The sequence below is a fragment of the Sus scrofa genome, chromosome 7 (genome assembly GCF_054392235.1).
Source record: "Sus scrofa isolate SSC_HxYL_T2T_F1_AM1 chromosome 7, Sscrofa_HxYL_maternal_Yorkshire_Landrace_v2.0, whole genome shotgun sequence".
In the NCBI taxonomy this organism is placed as follows: Eukaryota; Metazoa; Chordata; class Mammalia; order Artiodactyla; family Suidae; genus Sus; species Sus scrofa.
Window position 1 is genome coordinate 19,923,223 of NC_139389.1, and position 13,653 is coordinate 19,936,875.

General features: G+C 43.1%; 1 protein-coding gene across 1 annotated transcript in view; it reads right to left on the reverse strand.

Moving 5' to 3' along the window:
* Positions 1 to 285: 285 nt before the first annotated feature.
* Positions 286 to 13,653, reverse strand: part of CMAH (cytidine monophospho-N-acetylneuraminic acid hydroxylase) — a gene marked incomplete at its 5' end in the record, with an annotated part of 38,404 nt that continues 25,036 nt past the window's right edge. Inside the window, 4 exon segments of the mRNA NM_001113015.1 lie at positions 286 to 361; positions 2,846 to 2,961; positions 8,002 to 8,118; positions 10,401 to 10,575. Coding sequence (NP_001106486.1) covers positions 286 to 361; positions 2,846 to 2,961; positions 8,002 to 8,118; positions 10,401 to 10,575 — 484 coding nt within the window.

Consider the following 13,653-nt stretch of genomic DNA (forward strand, 5'->3'; position numbering starts at 1 on the left):
ACTGGATCCTTAGCCGACTGAGTGAGGCCAGATATTGAACCTGTGTCCTCAATGGATACTAGTAGGGTTCGTTACCACTGAGCCACGATGGGAACTCCCTTATTGACTTATTTTTAAACACGGACATTCTTGTAATGTTAGCTTCTTTCATTCCCCCAAAAGTCAGGTTTTCTGATAGGCATAGTGCCTGCTTAATTCTGATGCCAAACACAGTGTGATGGGCTGGAGAATAAGAGTGTCTCCCAGACCTGCAGGATGCTTTACCTGGGACAGCTCAGGTCCTCTCTACCCAGAGCACATCAGGAAGGACTTCCAGTCAGGTGGTGTGAGGGGGAGTTTTATTTGAAAATGATTCCAAAACCTGTAAGAGATAAAGTAGAAAAACATGTTTTGGAAACTTCCATGCCTGCTGTATTTGCCAAAATCTGTTCAGTACCTGGTACTCAGCTTTCCCTGAAAGATAGCGTTTCTGTACTGTTTCAGATGTTCATTTAACTTAGCATTTTTGATACAGAATGCAGTCCTTAAACATGACAATTGTGTCTTCCTTCTATTTTTCTGTGACATGCCTTGCTTTAAGGAATTCTTCTATGTAAAAATATAGAATCTGTACACAAAAACATTAGGACCTAGTATTGGTGAGAGGGCAAGTAAATGGGTTATATGTTATTTCTGAGAAGGCGAGTTGGCTTCCTGAAGATCAGTCTGGCAGAGTATAGATTATTCTAAGAAATCATTATGAATTTATCCTAAGAAATTTATCCTAAGAAATCATTATGAAAGTGTGCAAGACACACCTACATATTTCTTTGCCAAAACATCATTTCAAATAATGAAAAGTTAGAAACTTACAGGGTAGATCAAAGACTGTTCAGTAACCATGCAGGTGTACAGACGTATGTATAGTATTATCCCATTTTCATTTTTTTAAAAAGTGCTTGTGGTATATGTGCTTGTAAACAGAAAAAGAAAGATGAACTAGACACCAAAGTACAAATTGCTCTCTGGATGGTGGGATCATTTGTGGTTTAACTGTTTTTTGAATTTAAAAGTTTTTTTTTTCCAAATTTTCTGTGGTAGATCTGTGTTATTTTTATGATCAGAAAAATATTTAGTAAACTAAATCTCATTTTAAAAGCAACAAAGATATATTGGGCTATGACTGCTTCCCAAGATTCATCACAGGATCCTTTCACATTTATGAACTTTGCTATCAAAACAGTATATAGAAAAATAGTCTTCAGAATCAATAGCCCAGAAGTTTCCAAGATGTAATTTTTTTTAAAAGAAAAGTTATCTTTGAATCTTTCTCACTCAAATTTGCTCCATTTCCTTTTTTCCAGAACAGAAGTCAGCTACGAACTCTGTTGAAAATGAACAAAATGTTTTCATTTTGCTTTACAAATGAAATGGTTTCCAAATGGAATGTTTTACAGACATTAAAATAGTTGAGGTTGGAGTTCCCATCATGACTCAGTGGTTAATGAACATGACTAGGATCCATGAGGATGTGTGTTCGATCCCTGGCCTCGTTCAGTGGTTAAGGATCCGGTGTTGCCATGAGCTGTGCTTGTAGGTCACAGACACGGCTTGGATCTGACGTTGCTATGGCTATGACGTAGGCTGGTGGCTACAGCTCTGATTAGACTCCTAGCTTGGGAACGTCCATATGCTGCAGGTGTGGCCCTAGAAAGACAAAAAGACAAAAAAAAAAACCCAAAAACTGAGGTTGACCTGTGTGTCCCAACACTAGAAATACCAAAGATATTAATGAATAAAAAATGCAAATTACCGATGTACCAGGATTACATTAAAAAAAAAAAAAAAAAACAAAACCCAGGAATGATAACCTCCCCTCCTCAACTATAAGGGATGTTTTATTGAGAAAAAATACATTTCTTGAAATGCTGATATGCTCAAAAATAGGCCTGGGGTGATACAACTATGCTGTTACCAAGTGTTACCCTGGAGAGTGGGTGGAGAAAGGCAGGAAACAGGGTTTTGTGGGAGGTGTGGGGTTATTTCCTTTTTATTTTATATAATTCTACATTCTTTAAATATTTTTAAAGCAACTTCAAGATATTCAAAAAGAAATCTATAAAGAAGAAATGTCAAGACAGGCCTGTGCGTGCAAGCTCATGGCAGAAGCGGGGTAGGAGGCTTGCCTGCTTCAGACTAAATTCCTGACCTTTTCAGAGGGTCAGTGGTCATGAAAGAATGCATTCTCCCCTCTTGCTGATTATTTTGCAAATACAAAAATGGCAAATGGGGCTTTCCAGCATTTCAGCACAAATATTCCAACTAAAGCCCTAAGGACCTATACGGTTTTGCTATGAGAAACTTACGTGGTTTTTGAAGCTCAACCAGGGAGAAACTTGGAGGATCATCCCCTTAACCAACTAGTTCACCAAATTCATGCTCAGAGTTGGGCAACATGGGAGATGAATGTCTTCCAGGATCACAACTTTGCCATATCACCCCATCCTCATTCTTGTCATAGTGATTCTTAGTAATTTTGCAGTGTCTTCAGATAAATTCTGAGGAGTGGAGCTGCTGGATCCAAACACACCCTCTCCCTTTCATAATGTCCTTCCCTTCCCTGTACTCTAAACTACTTGTATACAGGATTGAAGCACATGGGCATGAATGTCCAAATGGTGACTCTTTGAAAGTTATCTTCCTAACCAGATTTGCCTTTCAAGGTTAACAAAGAAAAAAGCTCTAACGGTGGAATCTCCATGGCCATCAACACTGCAGGGCACAGTCAGTCACTGACTCTGCTTATATAGCCCTGGCCTCCTCTGCAGCAGCCTAGGGCACACACGACAGGCATTTTCGGACTTACAGATGATGGTATATATCAGGATCCCGCTGAAGCCGGGTTTGGAATCCTATGTACAAGTCATCCCAGAGCAGACCATTCTTTACCACGTGTCTGATGACATCAACCCGGCTCCGAATCTGAAACAGAGGAGGAATCACGAGTTAGGCGCAACCCAGCCAGTAGAGAGTGTCAGTATGGACCCCTCGTGTCCCGGAGAGAAGCAGCTGCCTGTAAGGGCAGGGATGGAGGAATCAAGGAGAAAAGCCTACTGAAGCAGATCTCACAGGCCGAGGGGGAGAGGGGCCCCTGAGTGCAGCAGAAATCGAGGGATGGAAACAGGAAGTGGATCAGGAGCTGGGGGTGCAGAGTGGCAGAGAGTACAGACAGAGTTGGATGGCTGGGTATGAACCCCCAATATAGCTGTGTGACCTTGGCAACCATTCTGTGCCTCAAGTTCCTCATCTATACAGTGGAGGTAATAGAACATTCCTCCTGGGGCTGTTGTGAGGATTACCTGAGCCAGTGTACTTAAAATACTGAAAACAAGGCCTGCCACAGAGCAAGATTACCTTAATTCGGTGGTCAAGGCCCTTACCTTCAAAGAATCCCAACTCCTGACACAGGATCTGTTGAATAGTCAGAGGTGCACAGGGTTAGGAGACAAGCAGAGATGGTTTTGAGTTTCAGCCCAGCACTTACTAATCATGTGACCTTAACCTTGCTAAGCCTCGGTCTCCTCTGTGACTGTTGTGAGAAAAAAAAAAAGAGATAATTCATAAAAAAAAAAAAAAAAAAGAGCATGAAGTAGCATGAAGGGAAGTCACTCTAAGATTGGACTGGCTTCAACATTTTATCGGTACCCATGTTCATGTTTACCAGGAGCTTTTCAGTATCTGGCATCATATTTTTTTTTTCCTGAGAAGTATTGTGCTAATGCCAGTAGAGGAAACTTTATCATAAATGACAGGCTATTAAATGACATAGAATGATCAGGAGTTTGGCATTAGGGATTTACTTCTTTTTCGTTCACCATTCCTATAAAACAATTACATCCACTGTGATCTGAGATCGCAACACAGGTCAAAGGCACTCTCATTTTGCCAGTAGAGATTTAGAAACACTGCACAGTTTGTCAGGTCGAGGACTGCCCAGCTCAGGGGCAGTATCAAGATCTATTTCCTCACAGTGGAGGGAAGATGGCCTTTCTTGACCTTTCAATATAGAGGAGAGCACGTGGAAGAACTAGGGGATGTTTTGAGCAACATTTAGGGTGTAAACTGGGAAGGGCTTGGAGACTCATTAGGTTTAGGGATGGAGAAGGAAAGATTGAAGATTAAGCCCTTGTTTCTAGCTTGGCTCACTGCTGGGGGTAGGGGAAAGGCATGGATGTTGCCAATAATCAAGATGGAAAAGGAGAAAGAACAGTTGTAAGAGGATTTTGAACACGCTGAAAGTGAGATACCAAAGGACTTAGACATCCAGGGAATGATATCTCTGGGGGGATTAGCTCTACATCTAAAGCTGGACAGTGTTGGAGAGAGGTGGGCAAAGGCCGGGCAGGACCTATGGATTTTTGGAGTCTTTAGCAGAGAAGTGGTGCCAGCAGATGTGTTCACCCAGCCACAGATTTAAGAAGAAGAGTGGGTTGAGCACGGAACCCCGGGAAAAGAAGAGATTTAGGTGGTGGCTGGAGAAAGAGATATCTTGGAAGGATGCAGAGGAAGAAGAGTCAGGAAGTAAAGGAGATGAGGACTTGTCTCTGGGCTGAGAAAGGACTTCTAGTTCAAAATGATGGACCGCTCTCGTGCATAACCCATGCACATCTTCCAGACTCAACTGAAGTGTTGACAAAACAACTGTACTGGGCTGAACTGCCTCAGAGAAGAAGAAATGAAGTGAGTCACTGACGGCAGTAGATTTGGACTAACTAATGTGAATCTGGAAAGCTGGCAGGTAAGAGGTGTCTGAGGAACAGGGCAGAGGCTGCAGAATCCCAGAGAGTCTGTGGGGGGACATTCAGATGCAGGAGGAGGAGAGGTAGGTATCCTGGACGACAGCAGGGACACACAGCACAAAACGATGCCATGAAACCGTGGACCCCTTCCCTATGCCTCAGCACGGCTCTGGGCCAAATGCATTCAGACAGTGCACTGAAGAAATGGGATCAATTTTGTAGGAAAAGTGTTTGAATGAGACCAGGGAGTGTACTTGTGATGCCCCAGAGCAAGGACCTCCCCGTCTCAGTATTTAGGGGTCCCTCAGCCCAATAGCTGAACGCTCAACTACACAGCTTAAACTGATGACCCCTTGTCCAAATACAACCTAGATCTTAGTTCATTGCCTATAGTCCCTTTAAAAAAAAATGAATTAGCTTTCCACATCTATAAATCTGGGTATTACATATGAAAAATCCAGATTTCTGAGTTTTCTAGAAAATTCAGAAGTACAGCTGGAGCTCAGTAAGGGCCACTCCCTTCCCATCTGGCATTTCCTGGCCACATGACACGGTCCCCACCCAGCTCCACCCAATTATGAGATCTTTCTGTGGTCCGTTTATGAGCACTTGAGGATATGACCCCTGCCTTCAAGTAAAGCCTGCTGGATAACCACTCCAAACATATACAGAAAGCCCTACCTCAGCTTGAAAAGGTCTTTGTTGTTGTTGTTGTAGATATAGATTAATCCCTTAATTCTTAAAAGTCACCTACAGTGGAAGAAAGATCAGCCTGGGATAAGCAACACTGCATGCAACTAGAAGCCAAAGGAGCAACGCCTTCGGGTGTCCATGGAAAGTAACAGCCACCCAGCATCATGGGCTCAGCCAAGCTATCGTGCAAGACCAGGCAGGAAAGTACCTCCAGTTTAGCTCACGTGCAAATTTTCTTCCTCAGATTCTTAAGCAGAAGGTTCCACAAAGGAGGAAAGCGAAGAAAGTGAAGCCATGGTGGGGTCTGGAAGTGGGTCAAGGATGTCTCTGGGTGGCAGATTGGCGGCAGACCCAGAGAGGAGCCCACCCAAATTGGAGCAGGAGGATGGAGAACTCCAGGAGCCATGCGTCTAAGGAAGATGGAGACTTGTGTACTAGAAAATATATTTATGAGTTTGAAAGGCAATTCACGTCCCTCCTCAAAAAGGGAATATGAGAAGGCTCCAGGTAGCAAGAAAAGAGCTCTTCCAAGTACCGGCATAACCTCTTTAAACAAACCTCAACAACTAGAAATCTCACAAAATTCCTGGGCAATAAAAGCACTGAGAGTCAAAGTAAGGACCACCATGTACGTGACAGGCATGATGCTTTGCCCCAGGGTGTATCAAGTCTGCAAGAGAGCTGTGGCTTACTTTATCCTACAGATGTATTATCAAAAGCTATGGAAAAGTGACTTACTTTCAATGAAACATTTTATAGGAACTCGTGGTTTTAAAAATTCCAAAGATTATGGTTAACAGATAATTTAGAAGTTTTATAAATTTAAATTTGAAAGTAAAACAGTGGCTAAATACACAGACTCTGGAGATAGACTGCGTGTGGTCAAACCCCTGCACCATGATTTACTTGCTATAAGACCTCGGGAAAGTTATTTAATCTCTTGGTTAAATATGGCATTTTCCTTATCTGTAAATGGGAAGTACAGTAATATCTGTTCATAAGGTGGCTGCTGTATTAAATGACTTAATATTTATGAAGCTGAGCTTGGCAAGAGCAAGTTATCATGTATTTGGTGAACAAACCAAGACATTTATGATTCTTTTTTTTTTTTCTTTTTATTTTTAACAGCCGAATCTGTGGCATATTCTGGGCTGTGGAAGTTTCTGGGCTAGGAGATGAATCGGAGCTGCAGTTTGTGGCAACACCAGATCCTTAACCCATCGAGTGAGGCCAGGGATCAAACTCACATTCTCATAGAGACAATGTCAGGTCCTTAACCAGTTGAGGCACAACAGGAACTCCTTATCAGATGCATTTTGCTCTAAATGAGTGTTTCACACAGGGTGTTCCTGTGTGTGAAAACCCAGGGATTTTTTTTAACTCAGAAAGCTGGCAGTGGATTATTGGTTTCACTGAACTTTTGGCATAGGCTTTTCTTCAACAGCAAGTGCTAACATACCAATGATTAAAATGTAGTTTAGGAACACATCTATTATAGGAAGCTACATTTACACCTCTACAATTAAGTCGCCACACATTCATGTGACACATGTAATATGCTTAAAGGTGGACTATATATCCTCCTAATTTATTTAGTGATTCATTTATATAGAATTAAAAATTACAATGTATGCTCACATATATCATGTCATTTGACTGTCATAAAAAAAACTGATAAGGTGGCAAGAAGCTCAATAGAATGGAAAAAAACAACCTTTGGACAGGGATTCAAAGCCTCATTATTGGTTATCTGAATCAGTCGGGGTGAGGCACCCTTCTTGGTCTTGACCTTGTGTCCAAAGCCCTAGTTCTTAACATCATGCCTCTCTGCCGTAGGTGAGGGATTTGCTCAAAATTGGAGCTCAACAAAATATGTGTTGGTTTATGTTGACTTAACTCCCTTTCCAGAGCCACACTGGGTTTGTTTGGGGAAGGAGACACCACTGGAGAGAAGGCAAGGAGGGCAGAGATCAGTGCTTGCAGGTCTGAGAACAGCATAAGCAGGCCAGCTGTTTGGAAGGAAGCAGGTCAAGAAGCCAGTCTTTGCAAATGACTCAAAAAGAAGCAAGTACGGAGTTAATAGTAATGTTTCAGTATCAGAGTATTGGTTGTAACAAATGTACCCCAGTAAAGTAAGATATTAACAATAATTTGGAGTTCCCATTGTGGCAAAGCGGAAACGAATCCAACTAGGAACCACGAGGATGCAGGTTCAATCCCTGGCCTTGCTCAGTGGGTTAAGAATCCAGCTGTGAGCTTTGGTGTAGGTCACAGACGTGGCCCAGATCCTGCATTGCTGTGGCTATGGCACAGACTGGCAGCTGTAGCTCCAGTTCAACCCCTAGACTGGGAACCTCCATATGCCACAGGTGTGGTCATAAAAAGCAAAAAAAAATTTATATATATATATAAACACTACTGTCTGTAATATCCTTGCAACTTTTCTGTAACTCTAAAGTTGTTCCAAAATAAAAAAGTTTATTTAGGAAGGAAGGAAGAAAGGGGCACTTCCACTGGTATTCCTGCTTACTTCCTCATATGGATGTTCCCGGCTTGGTCTTTCTTTTGGAAAGGATAAATCCAGAAAGTCAACCAAATAGTCATATCCTCCAGGCAAAGGGCTGAAGTCCTCATCTGTCTCAATCATCTGTTCAAATGACAACATGGTAAAGGGAAGAAGCATATCAATCTGGCGGTCAAGGTCCTTAGAAAATTCTAGAATGTGCAAGACCCAAGTGCCCTTAAATGATAGCAATGAAGCAGAATTAATACAAAAACTGTCTCTCCTCTTTGCTCTCTCCCACTGCCCCATCCCTCTACCCATCCCTCTCCCTCCCTCCCTCTCTTCTTTCTTGAACTGAATTCAAATCCTAGCCTTCTACACTAGCAAAACCACTTCATAACACTAACTTAAATAAAATTTATAGAGAAAATTATCATTATCTTAGTAATGAGATATCAAATTGGCTAAAAAATAATAAAATGTGGACTGTTTCTCATCATCACATAGTAGCTAAATATAAAAGAGTATCATTAGGAGTTCCCGTCGTGGCGCAGTGGTTAACGAATCCGACTAGGAACCATGAGGTTGCGGGTTCGGTCCCTGCCCTTGCTCAGTGGGTTAACGATCCGGCATTGCCGTGAGCTGTGGTGTAGGCTGCAGATGCGGCTTGGATCCCGTGTTGCTGTGGCTCTGGCGTGGGCCGGTGGCTAAAGCTCCGATTCGACCCCTGGCCTGGGAACCTCCATATGCTGCAGAAGCGGCCCAAAGAAATAGCAAAAAGACCAAAAAACAAAAAAAATTCTTCCACCTACTATCCTTTTATTTTATGAAAGGAAAGATGTTTTCACACCTCAAAAATAGAAAGGACCTAATCTTGGAATAATGACAATTCGTCCAAAGGAAAGAGAGTTGACATCTTGGTGACCATACTCAGATGTGTGCTCATACTTATTTCGTTACTGACCAGCAAAAACTTTGTCACAGACTGTCACTGACCCCCAGGTTGAATTTTAGGATTCATTGATTTTGAGGATGGCAAGTGTTGCCTGGTACCCAGTACTAATGTTCAGGGGTTGAAATTTAAACTTGGAAATAGTCTTTACCCTGGAGGTAACTGATCTTTGTTCCTAAGGGTATGAATACTGTGCATTTCCCGATGCTTTCCCTAAACTTTGCTCTCCAGGCACACATTCAGGCACTAAATATAAGTAGGATAAAATATAAGTATGGCAGGGATTCCCAGACCATTTTAGGCCTCCTCTTTCTCTTGCATCCCGCTGCCTGTTGCTACTTATTTTGCTTTTGTGGACATCCTCAGTTTCAGTGACCAGCTTATAAGCTGAACCACTTAGCTGGTGAGCTCTGTGTGTCTATGTCAGGGCTAACTTAAGTTCTAGATCTAGGCTTACTTCCCAGTTGGTGCAATTCAGTCCTTACCCAGCTGCAGTCCTTACCTTACCTGCTTCCAGGCTGCTACAGGACACCAGCTCTGCAGTGGAGCCACCTGTCTGTCCCACAATTTATTTATTTTTTATTTTTTTATTTTTTTGCCTCTTAAGGCCACACCTGCAGCATATGGATGTTCCCAGGCTAGGGGTTGAATCGGAGCTTCAGCTGCCAGCCTACGCCACAGCCACAGCAATGCAGGATCTGGGCTGCATCTGCGACCTACATCACAGCTGACAGCAACGCTGGATTCTTAACCCACTGAGCAAGGCCAGGGATCGAACCTACATCCTCATGGATCCTAGCTGGGTTTGTTAACTGCTGAGCCATGAAGGGAACTCCCCGTTTCACAGTTTATTTTACTTATTTATTTATTTATTTATTTATTTTGTCTTTTTGCTATTTCTTTGGGCCGCTCCTGCGGCATATGGAGGTTCCCAGGCTAGGGGTCTAATCGGAGCTGTAGCCGCTGGCCTACGCTAGAGCCACAGCAACGCGGGATCCGAGCCGCGTCTGCAACCTACACCACAGCTCACGGCAACGCCGGATCGTTAACCCACTGAGCAAGGGCAGGGACCGAACCCGCAACCTCATGGTTCCTAGTCGGATTCGTTAACCACTGCGCCACGACGGGAACTCCCCCGTTTCACAGTTTAAATAGCTGTCACTGCCATAACCAACACAACACAATACAACACCCACAAAAACCCAAAACAAACAAGAACCAAGACACGGTGATGGAGGAAAAAGAATCCTCCAAAAGAAAAACAGAGCTGGATCTACATTTCATTCCCTACATTTTCAACATTCCCTACATTTTCAACAAAGGATTGTTTCAGCACATAGTCCAATACGCCCTCCGTCTGACAGTCAGTAAGGCTCAATGAATGCTTATTGAGAAACCAACTGGAATACTAAGAGGTTTTCATATAGCTCTGTAATATAAGAAAACAAAAACAAATAATAACTTCATAGCATACCCTGACCACCAGGTTATAATCCTTAAATCCAGCCCAAGTGAAGTATTCTTTTATCCAGGATGAGTGACGAAATATTTCATCTCCTATAGCAGCATTCAAGATATTCAAATATGGGCCAAAATCCCAGGAATCCTTGTAAATCTTAGTCCCTTCTGGAGGCTCTACGATGCCCTTGCTTAAAGACACAAAGGGGAGAGAACAATGAAAAAAGAAAGCAACAAATAAGGAAGGCAGAAGTTTGCACTTCTACATCAACAGTCAACTGGATGAGCAGCTCTAAGGCTGCTCAGATAGATGATGCCCAGGGGTCCCACAGATGTGCCTCAGGGAACATTGAGGAGTAGGGCCCCACCCCAGCCTAAACCAGGTCAGCTCCTGTTAATTGCTTAGTGTGATAGCTCTCCAAGTCAGAATACATTTAAAGACGAAGTCTGGAGTTCCCGTTGTGGCTCAGAGGGTGAAGAACATGACATAGTGTTCATAAGGAGACGGGTTCCATCCCTGGCCTCATTCAGTGGGTTCAGAATCTGGTGTTACCTCAGCTGCGGTGTATGTCACAGATGCAGCTCAGATCCCACCTTGCTGTGGCTGTGGTGTAGACCAGGCAGCTGCAACTCCCATTCAACCCCTGGCCTGGGAACTTCCATATGCCGCAGGTCTGGCCGCAAAAAAGAAAAAAAAAAAAAAAGATAAAGATCCATGTCCGGGGAAAAAAAAAGTTGGAATACCACGGATGTGGACCCTTTGGGCTCAAATAACTAAATTATGAAAATGTTGAATATAAGTGGTCTTACTGATTTTGTGGACATCCGCTTATTCCTGCCCTGCCCCCACCTCCATTAGACTACAAGTATGATGAAAGCAGCAACCATGACAGTACACAGAAGGGGTCCCATAAATATTTGTTGTACATAGGAATAACTCTAGCCTATCTTTGAGCTACACCTAGAATTTTGTGTCTCTCATATACAGCCCTCTTATTATACTAATAATACCACAGCTGATAGACAGATGGGCTGACAGGAGACCCAGTCAGCAGTATGGACAAGAGTGTGCTCTGACATCCCTAGAGCTGTCCATCCAGTGTGAAGATGGATCACTGCATGCAAGGTGGAATCTTGAGTCCTGGCAATAGAATAGGACGTGATCTGGAGAAAGGAAATATGAGGAGGGAAATAGGCATCTGTGTAGTAAAGATTTGGCAGGTAATGGTAGGTCCCTACATTCCACTTCTCCAAACACTGTTGGCCCAAAGCCGGAGATGCACTGGTTTTGGTGATAAATTATGTGTCAGATCCTAAAATGTCTAACTTCTAAATGAATCTCATATCTGCTTCTCTAAATCCTTGCTCCATCTCAGCCAGCAGCCTCACTTATCTCCTCCTGGAAAAAAGCACAGTCTCCCAGCTGGCCCCCCTGACTCTAGGAGTTCTTCCCCAGGACATGGTTTTTCTAAAACACAATGCAGTAATATTCCTTCTTTGCTTTATCGCTTTCTCAAGCTCTCCTTACTCACAGGCAAGTTCCTTGCCCTCCAGGCAAGGTCTTATAAGGACTTTCTGACCCTGGTCCAACACGGCATCCCTGTCTCATCCTTTTCCTTTACCTTCATTTACTGAAGGGGATGAATGACTTCATAAGGGAAGGACCTCTTCACAGCTGTTTCCCCTGTACTTAGCATGATGCCCAAAGGAGCTCAATAAATCATTTCTGGAAGAATGGCATACATCTATGCACTTATTCAAAGTAATTGTACTCACTAAGAGCATTGTAAATCAACTATATTTCAATAAAAATATTAAAAACTCAAAGTATCTGCACTCACCAAACCTATGACATTATTTTCACCCCCTTTCTCCAGCATATCCCTCTGACTGGAACCTCAATCTCTTAATCACTCTATTGGTAACCTTCTCCTGACCTCTAAGACATAGCTCAAATGCCTAAGATTGGAGGTTGAGCATTCCCTGTCCACATCTCCTGTTCTCTCTAGCCCTCTCCCTACCTCACAAGGCAGAGCTGAGCACTCAGTCTCCCGGAATCTCTTATACTTTGTCTTACTACTGAGAACCTAACATCAACTCTCATTACCCAGAATGCTTTGGTGTGACACAATGATGCATATGCAGATTCCAGGGCTCTGCTTCAGATCTACTGAATCAGAATCTCAGGGGGTGGAGCCCAGGGAGCTGCATTTACCCAGTTTCCTTGGGTTACTCTGACGCTCACTCTAGTTTGCGAATTTCTACCATAGGATGCGTCTGGGGAACTAGAGAGGGATAATGGAGAGAGTTCAGCAAATGCCAGGTGCCAGACTCTTGAATTCCCCACTAAAACGTGAAATAATTAAAATCTTCTCTCACCTTGAACTAGAGAATGAAAACTGCCTTTATCCTAGAGGCACTGGAGAGATCCTATGGAATTTTAAACAGGGAAGGGAACGGGAAGAGTTTTGCACTTAAAAATCATTTCTTTGGCAGCAGTGCAGAGTTGGAGCTTTCAAACTTCTTGCCTAAGATCCCAGGAAGAATATATTTTACATCAGGACTCTAGGGGTCCATATGCCAAGAGTATCTGTGAAACCAGAGTTTCCTGAAATAATACTTACCCTTGTTATATGTGCTCAGGCAACATACTCAGGGTTGTTCTATACAATTTTGTTCTACTTCTTTTTATTTTATTTTATTTTTGTCTTTTTTTTTTTTTTTTTTTTTTTTTTTTTTTTAGGGCTGCACTTGCAGCATATGGAGGCTCCCAGGATAGGGGTCTAATTGGAGCTGATGCTGCAGGCCTACGCCAGAGCCACAGCAATGCCGGATCAGAGCCACGTCTGTGACTTACAAAACAGCCCACAGCAATGCCGGATCCTTAACCCACTGAACAAGGCCAGGGATTGAACCCGCAACCTTATGGTTCCTAGTCGGATTTATTTCTGCTGTGCCACGACGGGAACGCCTATTTCCTTTTTCTAAATGCTAGTTGTGATGCCATTGATTTCCTAACCCATCAATGAATCGTGACCAGCAGATTGAAAAAGGCTGGCATGGAGGATGGATCAGAGGACAGCGGGGCTGGGAGCACAGAGGCAAGTCAGGGGCCACTGCCAGAATTCTGGTTAAAAAAAAATTGTGAGAGGCTGAATCAAGGCCACAGCAGAAGAGGCTGGAGGTGAGTGATGGATTTTTAAGAGATTTGTGAAGGAGAATTGACCAGATTTGAGCTGTGGGAAGTTAGTAAAAGGGTATAATCAGCT